At 47.2% G+C, this 13,848-nt stretch overlaps 1 protein-coding gene across 1 annotated transcript in view; it reads left to right on the forward strand.

The window, feature by feature from the left end:
* LOC134408723 (galanin receptor type 1-like) overlaps positions 1 to 13,518 on the forward strand; it is a 38,542-nt gene extending 25,024 nt beyond the window's left edge. The window contains exon 3 of the mRNA XM_063141117.1: positions 13,201 to 13,518. Within this exon, the coding sequence (XP_062997187.1) occupies positions 13,201 to 13,518 (318 nt within the window). The remainder of the gene's footprint in view (positions 1 to 13,200) is intronic.
* The last annotated feature ends 330 nt before the right edge of the window (positions 13,519 to 13,848 follow it).

Genomic DNA, 13,848 nt, shown 5'->3' on the forward strand with positions numbered 1-13,848 from the left:
ATGTGTGCAACAGCACCCTCCTGCCCATGTTCCCCAGCAACTGGTATCCCTAGGCATACTGCCTCTGATACTGGAGGTAGCACATAGCCATCAGGACTACTAAGCCATTGATAGCCTTTTCCTCCAGGAATTTATCCAACCCCCTTTTAAAGCCGTCCAAATTGGTGGCCATCACTACATCTTGTGGCAATATTGTGGCACCTGCCAGGTGTATTGGACTACTACTCCCATTATCCTCAAAGGCTGGGGGTAATAGGAGTTGTAGTCCTACACATCTGGAGGGCACCAGCTTGGCAAAGTCTGGAGTAGACAATACTGAGACAGATGGTCTCATTTGATATATGGCAGCCTGCTGTGCTCTCTATTCTGTATGGGACTCGCTACCTGTATGCAACTCACTACCACAAGATGTAGTGATGGCCAGCAATTTGGATGGCTTTAAAAGGGGGTTGGATAAATTCCTGGAGGCGAAGGCTATCAATGGCTACTAGCCCTGATGGTTGTGTGCTATGTCCAGTATTCGAGGCAGTAAGTCTGTGGGCACCAGTTGCTGGGGGAAATGGGTGGGAGGGTGCTGTTGCACCATGTCCTTCTTGTTCTTCCCTGACTGATGGCTGGTTGGCCACTGTGTGAACAGAGTGCTTGACTACATAGACCCTCGGTCTGATCAAGCATGGCATTTCTTATGTTCTTATCTTCTTATGGGATGAGACAGTGCAACTGTGCATTGCATCATTGTATACACCCCCCCAAAAAAATTCAGAACACACCTTCCCAACAGGTGGAGTAGACTTCAGCAGATTGCATGTAACACAGAGAAGTTAACCCCCAGATGATCTTCTGAAGAGCTGGTGATGTTTTGTTTGAACATTCATGCCTGCATCACTAAGAAGGGTGCAATTTTCTTCCTTATTTCAAGCCATGTTAGGAGGAAAGCTATATTGGCCCCATTTTAAAATGCATTGTTTTGATCCAATTGCTCTTAATCAGTTGCCCCTTTCTTTTATATAAAAACATGTCTTGGTCTGTGACTGTAAGAAAGAATTCACTCACAACCCCCGTTCAGACGACATGCTAAACCATGCTGCTTAACCACAAAATGGTTAATGGAATGCTTAACCATGGTTAACGGTGTCATCTGACACACATTTTCCCTAACCATCTGCCCCGTTAACATGGTTAGCGGCACTAACCAGGGCCAAAAGGGTTGTTTGACACATTTATTTATTTATTTATTTTATTACGTTTATATACTGCCCCACAGCCGAAGCTCTCTGGGCGGTTTACAACAATTAAAAATGGTAAACATAAAAAATATACAAAATTTAAAAAAAAAACCATAAAAAACATAAAAAACACATGTCTGTGGTTAAGGGGTTAAGGCATGGCGCTTCCAGTACAGAGTTGCCTAACTAGGCAGGGCCACTCTAGCCAGCAGGCTCTATGGCTGCTCTGGACTGCTGATTAATACACTCGCTGCATGGCTGTCATTTTGTGTTTCGCATTAGCTTTTTGGAGCGACTTTTGCTCTTTTTAGCAGAGCGTGCTTACAGTAGAGCTTTTTAAATCCCCACTTGCAATTTCCCCATATGAAGCATCCATTTCTCCTACCTTGTTGAAGCGCCATTACACCCCTCAGGTTCTGATTACTGTGACGGCGCTGCCTGATGACGCACAGCTGTCATGGAAGGTTTCTGCCTCCCCTGTGATGACTGTAGAGGTATAGCAGGCATGGCGATGCAGAAAGCAAAGGAACCGCTCACTAAACGGGATGAGGCATGCATGTAATTGCTGATTTCATTGGTGCCTGCTCTAAAATGACGGGCGTAACTGCCCGGGCTCCTAGGGCTGATGGGATACAGGGTGGATCAGTTGGAGGAATCAGGTGCTCCACTAACCCCTTTGTGGTTAAGTGTGTGGTTAAAGAAAACTTAACCACAAAAGGGTTAAAAGTGTTGTCTGCCAGCATTCCGCATGTGGTTAGTGTTAACCACAGCAGAACATGGTTAAGCGAACCACAAATACCAGAGTGTCATCTGAACCAGGCCACCGAGGAAGTAGAGGGAAGCCCAGCTAACCACCTTAGGTGCCATCAACAAGGTGCCGTAATAAGTAGGGCTGTGCTCCACTTCGCTTTGGTTCTTAGAACTGATAGCGGAGCGGCCTGATTCACCTCCAACAAAGGCGGAGATGGATCAAGTTGGGGGAGCTGCAGATCGAGACCAAGCGGATCGAGACCAAGCGGATCCTTTGCCTCGATCTGGAGCTCCGAATAAAAAGGTAAGTGTGGCAGGAGGGGGGCTTACCTGGCGCCGCCACAATCCATGCAGCGACGGCAGCAGAGAATGGTAAGGGGGCAGGAGGGGGCTTACCTGCCTCCGTCGTGGTCCAGCAGCGGCTTCAACTGAGGCCCAGGCCTCAAACCGGAAGATGCGGATCTGGTCTTCCTGTTTGAGGCCTTGGCCTCAGTTGAAGCCGCTACCGGACAGCGACGGAGGCAGGTAAGTAGTGAGGGAGGAGGGGGGCCTTACCTGGCTCCAGATGCTCAGATTTGCTTCAAACTGGGCATAAATGTGGATACATGTGTAAGCTCTCATGGTGCCGATTTTGAGGTTTCTAACATTAACAGTAAAACAGTTATAGGTGTTTGATTTTCAGTGCAAGTCTATGGGGGGGAACAAGGAGCTTCGATCCGGATCCAGAGCTCCGCAACGGAGTGGAGCATAGGCGGATCAATGCGGGGCGGAGACGACCCAATCTGGAAGTTGCAGATCAGGATCCAGAGTGGATCGGGTGGGAGGGGGTCTGTGCACGGTCCTAGTAATAAGTAAGCCAATAAGTTTCCAGGTTTCATCTGTGCAAAGTTGGAGGGCGGCAATGCGTTAGCTGCCTCTGCCAGAACCGGCAGCTGTTTTTCATATTTCCCATCGGAGAAGCAAGATTTATGGGACGCTCTTGAAAGGATGACTCAAGATGAGGCCTGTGAACTCTGATTCCCCCAGGGGAGCGTTTCTTACACTTTGGATTCCCCTGGCTCACTGATGGCCAATTTTGAGCCAAAATGGCTTGTGCTTGCCGTGCCGTCTTCCGCAGCGCTTGGCGTCTGGCTACCGCAAGTCGGATGTAATTTTAAATAATTTGCTCCTGCCTGTATGGACTCCAAAATCAGTTCTCATTGGAGGCACTTTCACCAGAGTACCTTGCTCTAGCTTCCTCTGGCCATTAGCTTTTCAGCTTCCTATTCTTGCAATATTACATCCAACAATGTCATAATTACAGGCCTTGTCACGCATTATTCTGACATAGGCGAGTGTGTATGTGAGCGAGTGAGCAGACGAGCGAGAGCCATCAGCACAGATCTTTCCAGGTATCAGGTCAGCCTCCAGATGTGTTTGACTACAATACCTATCATCCTCAGCCAGGGGCATTGCTTGGCACTTAAAAAGATTGAGTGCCAATCTTTCCATTAGCATCAAAGGAAGGGTTCCCTTCCCCACCTTTCTGGAAGCTGAATTGCCAGGTGGAGGGGGGGGGAATCTGGATGGCACGTGGCTCACAGGGAATGGAGAGCAGTGCTCCCCACCCCGACGGCGATCCCCCTGGAAATCTGCCCTGCAACTGGTATTACCAAGTCTTGAGGAAGACAATTGCAGATGATTATACATTTTGCTGCCTGGTTTTCCATTCAAATTTCTTGAACAAGATTTAAACTGGGGCTGTGCACGGACCTCCCGAACCGCTTCGTGGCCCAATCCACAACTTTCGGATCGACCCGACCCTCCCTCGCTCTGCTCTGAGAGGTCCAGAGGAGCAGATTGAGATTTTGCCCCCCCTTCCCTACTTACTTGCCTCTGCGGTGGGCGGCGGAGGCAGGTAAGTGGGGAAGGGGGGCAAAATTGGGGCCGAATAAGCCCCCCTCCCCCCGCCCCCTTACCTGGCTCCTCCGCCATCGCTGCACAGACTGCAGCGGCAGCAGCGGAGACAGGTAAGCCCCCTTCCCCCCCCCATTTACCTGCCTCTGTTGCGATCCGGTGCAGGCTTCAACTGAGGTCCAGGGCTCAAACCGGAAGAGCAGGCCGTGGCCTGCTCCTCTGGCTTGAGGCCTGGCCCTCAGTTGAAGCCTGCACTGGACCATGCCAGAGGCAGGTAAGCCCCTCTCCTCCCTGCCCCCTTACCTGGCTCTGCCGTCGTTGCCGCACGGACTGCGGCAGTGGTGCCAGGTAAGCCCCCTCCCCCCACTTACCTGCCTCCGTTGTGGTCTGGCGTAGGCTTCAACTGAGGCCTAGGTCTCAGTTAAAGCCTGCGCCGGACCACGACGGATACAGGTAAGCCCCCCTCCCCCCCTGCCCCCTTACCTGGCTCCGCTGCCATCGCCGCATGGACTGCGCTGCCGCCACCACCAAGTGAGCCCCCCTCCCCCCTTACCTGCATTCAGAGCTCTGGATGGAGGCGAACCGATTCACCTCGATCCACAGCTCCCCCGACCCGATTCGGATCCACCTTTGGCGGAGGCAGATCGGGTTGCCCTGCTCCGGATTCACGATCTGAATCGGAAGTGGAGCACAGCCCTAATTTAAACTACACAATTAATGACTTGGGGCCCGGTTATCTGAAGGATCGCCTCCTCCCAGATGTACCTACCCAGACCCTAAAATATTCTTCTGAGGTCCTTCTCCATGAGCCCCTGCCAAAGGAAGTGAGATGGGTGGCTACCAGGAGCAGGGCCTTGTCTGCTGTGGCACCCCAGCTGTGGAACGAGCTCCCTAGAGAGGTTCGCCTGGCACATACGTTGTACTCCTTTCAGCGCAAGATGAAGACCTTTTTATTTGCCCAATAGTTGAGCATTTTATCATCCTACTGTTTTAACTCTGCTGTTTTACAAATCTGTAAAATCTCTGCATTGCTGCTCAGTTTTATTCTGGTTGTACTTTTATATTGTGCTTTTATATTGTGATTTAAGTTTCCATATTTTATACTTCAGGCTGTACTCTATGGTTTTAATTTCTGTGAACTGCCCAGAAAGCTTTGGCTACTGGGTGGTATAGAAATGAAATTAATTAATTAATTAATTACATGTTGACGATGATGATGATAATCGTGAACCAGAAAAGGCATAAGAAGCAGCCAAGTTTCCAACAATTAAGGAGCCATTGAGAATTTCTTTCTTTCATTTTTTTTTTAATTATGCTTGGCTACTACAGCACCCATACAAGGATGTTGCCAGGTAGACTTTGCTAGGGTGACTCTTCCAAAATTGCGACATCATCACAAAGAAGCTGGAGAGCGCTCTCTCTCTCTCTCTCTCTCCCTCTCTCTGATATACAGTATCAAGTCTAGCATCGCCAACTGGTGAAAATTCTAGAATGTTTGGTGAAAATGCCAGAATTTTGGACTAGTTTCCAGAATGGCATTTATTTATGGAGTAAAGCTGGAATATTTGAAGGAAAGATAGCAGTGCCATTTTGCCTGTGCGCATGTTTGAATTGGGTAAACCAGTCTTCCCCAACCTGGTGCGCCCCAGACAGGTTGGACTACAACTTCCTTTGTCCGCAGACAACGCGGGCAGCGCTGGCTGGGGACGATGGGGTTGCAGTCCAACACATCTGGAGGGCATCAAATTGGGGAAGGCAGCTGTAAACCATACATACTTGTTAAGGATGTTTTGCTCAGCCCTGTAGCTCAGTGAAGCAGCATGTTCTTAGCAGGCAGAAAGTCCTACATAGAATCATAGAATAGTAGAGTTGGAAGGGGCCTATAAGGCCATCGAGTCCAACCTACATTCAGTTCCTGTAATCTATGATTTGACAAAAGGGTCAGGGAGCAAGTAATGGAGGAAACTCCTCTCTTTGCCCGACACCTTGTAGTACGTGGTCATCTCTCATAATCTCTCTCTCTCTCTCTCTCATAATGGAAATATGGAGCTGGAGCACTTGCAGAGAAGAATTGGGGTCGTAGCAAAAGGAAAGTGACCAGGATGGTGAAGGTTCCTCGGAGACCACACCCTACAAGGGATGGTTCAAAGCATTGTTACTGAATATACACCTGGTTAAGTCCGTCCTCTTCCAGCCGTCGTTTCATATTTAACACGTTGCTCTGATTATAAACTTTAATGCTTTAATGTCATGATAGTTTTATTGTAGTATTTATTGTTTAAGGGGGCAATCCTGTTGCATGTTTAGACAGAAACACATCCTACAACTTAAGTCCTAGGACTTATTGTAGCACTTATTTCTGTGTAAACAAGTCCTTGTAGGACTAACTGTGTTTAGAATGAAATTAGTCCTACAACTCCTAGCCTCCCCAGCCAGCAATGTTGTAGGACTTATTTCTGTCTAAACAGGCATAGGACTACACCCTGAGTAGTTGCTTTACAATTTGGATGATGATGATGATGATGATGATTATCCACCCAAAGGGTGGTTGGGTGGCATATAATTAAATCAATCAATCAATCAATCACTGGGTGTGCTTAGCCTGTAGAAGAGAAGACATAAGGGGAGACATGGCAGTGGTCTTCAAATAGTTGTACAGTGTGTACTGTTCTGGTTACCGCACTTAAAAAAAGATATTGTAGAGCTGAAAAAGGGCAGAAAAGGGCAACTAAAATGATCAAGGGGCTGGAGCATCTACCCTATGAGGGAAGGTTACAACAGCTGGGACGGTTTATCTTGGGAAAAAGAGGTTAAGGGAAGATGTACAAAATTATGCATGGTGTGTAGAATGTGGGTAGGGAGACATTTTTCTCCCTGTCTCATAATACTAGAACTCCATGGGGTCACCCCATGAAGCTGTTTAGTGGGCGATTCAGGACAGATAAAAGGAAGTCCTTCTTCACACAGCACATAGTTAAACTATGGAATTCACCACCACAAGATGTAGTGATGGCCACCAATTTGGATGGCTTTAAAAGTGGGTTGGATACATTCCTGGAGGAGAAAGCTATCAATGGCTACTAGCGCTGATGGTTATATGCAGTAAGGCAGTAATCCTGTGTGCCCCAGTTGCTGGGGAACACCAGTAGGAGGGTGCAGTTGCCCCATGTCCTGTTTGTCTCTGGTCGACAGCTGCTTGGCCACTGTATGAGCAGAATAGACCAAATGGGCTATTGGTCTGATCCAGCATGGCTCTTCTTATGTTCTTACATATTATATGTAATGCAGACTTTGCAGAGTTATTATCTGTTGCTCTAGAGGGCAGGACTACAGCCAGAGGGTGGAAATGGCAAGACGACAGATTTTAGGCTGAAATTTCCTAAGAGCAAGAGCTGTTCAACAGCAGAACACACTACTTTGGAAGGGATGTATGGGGATTTCATTTCAGTCTGCAAATAATCTAAACCTGCCCCATTCACAACCCTGAACGTGAACAGGAGCACAGGTGGTTATTATTATTATTATTATTATTATTATTATTATTATTATTATTATTGTTATATTTATTTGTATCCCGCATTTTGCCCAATACTGGGCTTCAAGGTGGCCTTACAAAGTTTAAAACATACATTGAAAAAACACACACATTTAAAATACACAACAAAATTATAAGTCAATTAACATAGATGAGGGACAGATTATTCTCCAAAGGCCTGCTGGAACAAACGAGTTTGTTGTTGTTTTTAAAACCATTTGCACGTTCCCAAACTTGTGACCATGTTCAGAAAAGGGGCACTTTGAAATTTGCGTTTTAAAAACATACACCCACACCTTCACATTTAGTCCATGGACTTCTGCATTGCTTTTAGTCAGTACACTTTTGAAAAATGTGCACAGGAATGTGCACTTTCCCCACTCGAAACGTGCACTTTTCCTATTTGAATGAACCGGAAAATGGGTCACAATGAAACCGGGCGCAATCTGAACCAAGCTCAGAAATGGCTGGTTCTGCCATCCCTCTGCTTTGGGAGGTGGCAGGCTCTCCATCACTGAAGGCATTTAAGCAGAGGCTGGATGACCACCTGGCAGGGATGCTGTAGTTACATGCTGCATTGCTGATCTTGCATTGAGTGGAGGGTGGGGTGGGGTGGGATGGGATGGGGGCTAAGTCGGTGGAGACCAGTGGCTCCAATTTTGGTGGGGCTGTGAATCCATTCTGGGTTTTAGTCAAAACCAGCTAAGGGAGCTGTCCAAAGTGCTGGATCCTAACCACCCCATGGGTTCAGCACATTGGATAGCTCCTTCAAGTTGCCTCCACTGCACTAGGCTTGATGTCCAAGGTCCTTTCCAACTTTATGAAGTTATAGGTGGGGAAAGGGGGGGAGGTCATCTGGAGAATCACAGGCATTTCCCTACCATATTTCCCTACAAATTCCCCCTCCACCCCAGCATTCACATTGCCTATGGTTTCATGCAATTTCATCCTGAGGTTTTTGACCTTTCAGATGCTGGTAGCTCCTGTAGGGTGACTAACAGCAGACCTCCTTTTTTTCAGGCGTCCCACTTTTCTCTCTCTCTCTCTCTGTTAGCTGTCCTGCAATTATTTTTCAGAATTATCGAAACAAATCTCAGTGGTGTGCTGTTGAATAGCTATTCAGCTTGAAATGACTCAATGTTTTCTGCACCAAATAGAGAGTGCATTTGAGAGAAAATACTTGACTTCACGGAAGTAACCAAGAGCAACATAATGAGAGTCTGTTTCCAACAGCTCTTTATCAATGGAAGCACCGGTGTGGGATTCGAACTTCTGCGATGATGTTTAGGTGATAAATCAGATTGAGACCTGGGGAAGTCATTGTGAGCACCCAAAAGGAACCCGTGTTAAAGGTCCAACATCTAAATTAATGTAATACAGATGTGGACAACCTTTTGGGGTGATGGACACATATGGCAATTAGAGAAGCTGTCCTGGGCACTAGCACAAAATGGCTGCCATGGGAGGTGTGGCAAAGGACATGTAACTTGCCCGAAAGACTGAGTACAAGGCAGAAGTGGGGGTTGAGCTTCAACACAGTACACAACGCCTTTGAACCCACAGATTTCAGCACCAACAGAAACCTTCATAGAAATCCCAGCTGCTGGTAAGAAAATGTGCTATTTTTTAAAAAAAGAAAGAAAGACGGGGGTAGGGTGACCATGCTCTTTACATCTGGTATAATACCTTTATCAGTCCTACCAAAAGATTACCAAAAAAGTGCAAGCTTTCAAGTTCTGCAGATCTCTTCATCAGGATCTGTGAAGATTTGAGGTGTAAAGAAGCAAAATGAAAAGATCAGGCCTTAGAGGGCTGGAGTTTTTCTGTGGGTCAGGTCTTAGAGGCCTGGTGTTTTTCTGTGGTTTCATTTCTGTGGTTAAGATTCATTTCCCAGCTATGTTTCATTTTTCCAGCTAAGTTTCATTTCTTCAAATTTGAAACACTACTTTATGTTTTTTGGGGAAAAGGCTATAAAAAAAGAAAAGTGCCAGAAAAGACCAGAGCAGGAAAAGTCCAGAGTATGAGGAAGGAGCAGAAAGAAGCAGCCTGAAGAAGTCTAGGTGAAGCTTAGGGTAAAACAACTTGCATTTTGGCAACTTCCCCCACACCTTTTAATGCCTTTTGTATCACTCAGCTCTATTGACTAAATACCTTTAGTTGTAAGTTGGTCATTTTAATATATTACTAAACTGTTCTGTTAAATCGAAAGTGTCTGGTGTGCCAGTCACCCCAAGTTTACAGCCTAAGCCCCATGTTACTGGGAAGGTAAAGCTGACAAGATGGAAGGTGGGACTCTTAAGGAGGCAAGGGATCCTTAAAGAATTGCTGAAGGAGTCCAGGACATACAAGGAACCCTGACGGTCTCCCTGACCCTCCTGATTTTTTTATTTTATTTCTTAAGATTTTTTTTTAATGGCATCCTGCAAAGGAAAGTGCTTTTCCTCCAGCGCCATCTTTATGTGAGTTCAAGAGAGTGTTTTTGGAGCTCACTTAGGTTCTTGGGTAAATAACCTTCCTTTTGGTCTTACCAGTTTGCCTTTTGGGGGGGGGAATGAGTTGGCCACATCCATCATGGCAGCTGTTTTATGAATGTGTAAGGCCTCCCATTGCAGACATTTTGTGAGAGTGCCCACAACCTCCTCTCCAAACACAAAAGCTCTCTTAGGAACCCAAATAAAGATGTTGCTAGAGGGGAACATTTCACTTTGCAACCTGCCAGCCTCCAAGTAATAAAGACAGATGGGCAGACACAGACAGACGGACTGTAAAAATCAGAAGGGAGAAAGAGCCTGGTTGAAACCACAGGCTGCACCTGCCGTGCATCGCTTCGATCATTAGCTGTTAGCAATGTCTAGCTGTGCTTGTTGCTGCGGCTTCCAGAAATGATAGCAAAAGGGGGAGGAAAGAAGGCAATTTATTTTCCTTGTCTTGACATGTACAGAGAAAATAGACCTAATATATTCTCTGTCTGCCAGTGACGCTAATTAATGAGGTGTTAGTCATGTATGTCCGAAGAAGTTTATATAAGAGCAAAGTGGCCTCCCCATGGTCAAGCACTTCAGTAAACTGGAACAATTTTACACACTTTACACACTCTGGATAACGCCGTTGGTCAAGAGGCGAAAAGTCCACGTTTTGAGGTTCCTCGTTTAGTGAGCATCTTGTGACCCTTTGGGATGTTTTGACTCTGATTTCTTTATAGCATTCTGCCGTGGAATGGGTGATGCAAGGCAGATTGTTTTTATCAGGCACAAAGTTCTTGTGAAATGCTTCCTGCATATTTATTACTAGGGATGTGCTCCGCTTCTAATCGGACTGGAGAAGCAGTAGCGGAGCGGGGGGCTTCGCCTGCCCTTAAGGCGGAGGCGAAGAGGATTGGGGGGCTGGCGGAGCATGGCGAAGAGGATCGAGGTGAAGGCGGATCCTTCGCCTCGATCCGGAGCTCCGCCGGAAAGGTAAGTGGGGTTTACCGGGCCCTGCCGCTGTCGCTGTCGCCCATGCGGCGACGGCAGCAGGGCCCGGTAATGCCCCCCGCCCTCCTCTCCCTTACCTGCCTCCGTCCGCGGTCCGTCAGCGTCTCCAATTGAGCCCGTGGTTCCAGCAGGAAGTCTGGGCCGCACTTGCGGCCCAGACTTCCTGGTGGAACCGCGGGCTCAATTGAAGACGGCGACGGACCGCGGACGGAGGCAGGTAAGGCCCCCTCCCCCTTGGTCCCTTACCGGGCTCTGCTGCCGTCGCCGCATGGGCGGTGATGGCGGGAGGGCCCGGTAACCCCCCCTATGGGGGGGGACCAGAGCTCCAATCCGGATCCGGAGCTCCGAGCAGAGCAGAGTGGGCACAGGCGGAGTGGGGGTGGGGCGGAGCGGGCCGATCCGAAAATGGTGGATCTTAAAGTGAAGCGGAGTGGGGGGTCCGTGCACACCCCTATTTATTACGTGAATAAATATTGTTCTTGCTTTCTGTGTTTTGGGGGTTGTGATTTGGAGGGTCCTCTAATTTAAAACTAGAGACAGACAATAAAGGGTTGTAGGCCGTTGAAAAGGGAGAGGACTGACTTGGCATCTTCCTCCACCCTCTCCCCATTTCCCCTCTCATAAATTGTTTGCCATTGTTGGCTATAGGGTGGCCTTCAGCAATGAGGTCCCTTCTACATCAATGGACCCAGCTGTGAGCCACCATTTTGAATTTCCCATGATCCCATGGGACACCTGTCGTTTTATTGCTCCAGGGCATTGTGGGAATTTAAAATTGCAGTTCCCAGAAGGAGGCCACCATTTAAATTCCTCACAGTGCCACAGGGCGATGCAACTTCAGGGTGCTCTAGAGAACTGTATGAAATTTAAGATGGCAGATCATCGCCAAACCCAGGGCAGGTATCAGTGGTGGTGAGCCCTGCCAGGGTAGTGCATGCTGGGAATATTGCAACCGCATCTGCTAGTTACTGGAAGGGGGCAGGGTTGGAGTTAGTTAATTCATAAGAATTAACTAGCTATAGGATAGCTATAGCCTACAATGTGGCTTTCTGTGATTTTGTCCTTTTTGCTCCTTCCCTTTTCTCCTCCTCCCCTGACTTCCACCATTTGCTGGGAAGCACGTGTATTTGCTCTTTCACTCCTGCCAGTGTAATGGAACACAAAATGGACTGAACAAACTTTTTTTTTTAAAAAAAAAAAAATCCTACACTGTACCTGCATTTTTATGCAAGAACATTTGTGAGCAAACCTATTTTACCTATCTTCACTAAAGAAGATTGTGGTCTCCTTTCTTATACAGTGTGCATGTGAGACTGGTAAACACTCATTCTGCTTTGCCTTGTTTGTTTGTTTTTCTGTGCTAATTGCCTTTCTAACAGGAATCATCATTACTAAATAATCCCATCAGTGTGACCCCAGCAACAGTCTGAAGAATTCCAGGGGCTGTTGCCAGCTCTGTTTTTTGTAGGCTTGGGTGGGCTTTCAAAAATATATACAACCCTCTTGACCAGAGATGACAGTCGGATAAAGAAATGCGTGTATCGTTGCAAACTTGATCACTGTGAACGGTTGATAGAAGCCCTGACAAAAGAACATTCCTGTTTCTTAATGCTTAATGCTTGGTTCCCAAGACAGGCAATTCACTTGGAGGGGTTTGAGTTGAGCACTTTGGGATAAGTTGCGCTTAGAAAGAGCAAGTAAGAGCCAGTTTTATACTTGCCTTCCCAACTTGATGCCCCCAGATGTGCTGGACTATACTTTCCATCATCTACACCCAGAATGGCCACGTTGGCTGGGAATTATGGGAGTTGTAGTCCAGCACAACCAGAAGCCACCAAGTTAGGGGAAGCTGTTTTATACATTCACCAGGATCACATATATGTAAAAGATTATATACGTATTGACAATGTTTGGTTGTTGTTGTTGTTATAATAATAATAATAATTGTTATTGCAGTATAAATATTACAGAATGAACCATAGGATGGGGAGGCTAGTAGAGTTTTTGAGGCGGGTGGACTCTAAAGTTCTTTTGTTTTGTTTTTAAATCCATATAAAAGACTATATAAGCCATGTTGCAGTGCAACTGCAAGTGAATTGACAGTTCACATTGACAGTTCACACTGCTTGCAAAGGAAGCCATGCATATTCCTGTATATTTGCCTGCAACTTCAGAACGGTATTCCACAATAGCAGAACCCCAAATTTTGGCTCCATCTCTATTTTGGCTGAAACGTGCTAGCAATCGTATGGTATACTGAGGCCACATTTTGCACGGAGTGTGTTTTTAATATCTGTGTGCTTCTTTCCTCTCCCACCAGACTGCACAGACTGTGTTGCTTGTGGTCACTGTATTCCTCATCTCTTGGCTGCCACACCACGTCATTACCATGTGGGCTGAGTTCGGCCAGTTCCCCTTGAACAACACATCCTTCACCTTCCGCATCATCTCCCACTGCTTGGCTTATGGGAACTCCTGCATCAACCCCATCATCTACGCTTTCCTGTCGGAGAATTTCCGCAAGTCCTGCCGGCAAGTCTTCACGTGCAAGTTCCTCCTCCCACCGGCTCCTGGGGAGAAGCTGGTCAGGATCCGCATGGATAACTTTTCCAGCACTCACTCAACGACCAACGTGTGAACCGGGGAGTGGAAACCAAAGCCTTCCCCAACTGTGGGTGCCCTCCAGATGTTTTGGATTTCAACTCCCATCCACCCCAGCCAGCATGGCCAGCATGAACATGGGGAGTTGTAGTCCAAAACATCTGCAGGGACACCAGGCTGGGGAAAGTTGCTACCATCAGGGAAAGGAGCAAATGGAAGAGAATGCAAAGGTGTGGAGAAACATCTAGTGGAGAAAAGCAGGAAAAGCAGACTGGATCTGGACATCTTGCTGGTTGTGTTAACGGTGGTCACAGAAACCATCCATTCTTCATTGCCGCCATTTGGGCCATCTTGCACAGCTGGTCCA

This window comes from Elgaria multicarinata, chromosome 14 (assembly GCF_023053635.1).
Source record: "Elgaria multicarinata webbii isolate HBS135686 ecotype San Diego chromosome 14, rElgMul1.1.pri, whole genome shotgun sequence".
Classification (NCBI taxonomy): Eukaryota; Metazoa; Chordata; class Lepidosauria; order Squamata; family Anguidae; genus Elgaria; species Elgaria multicarinata.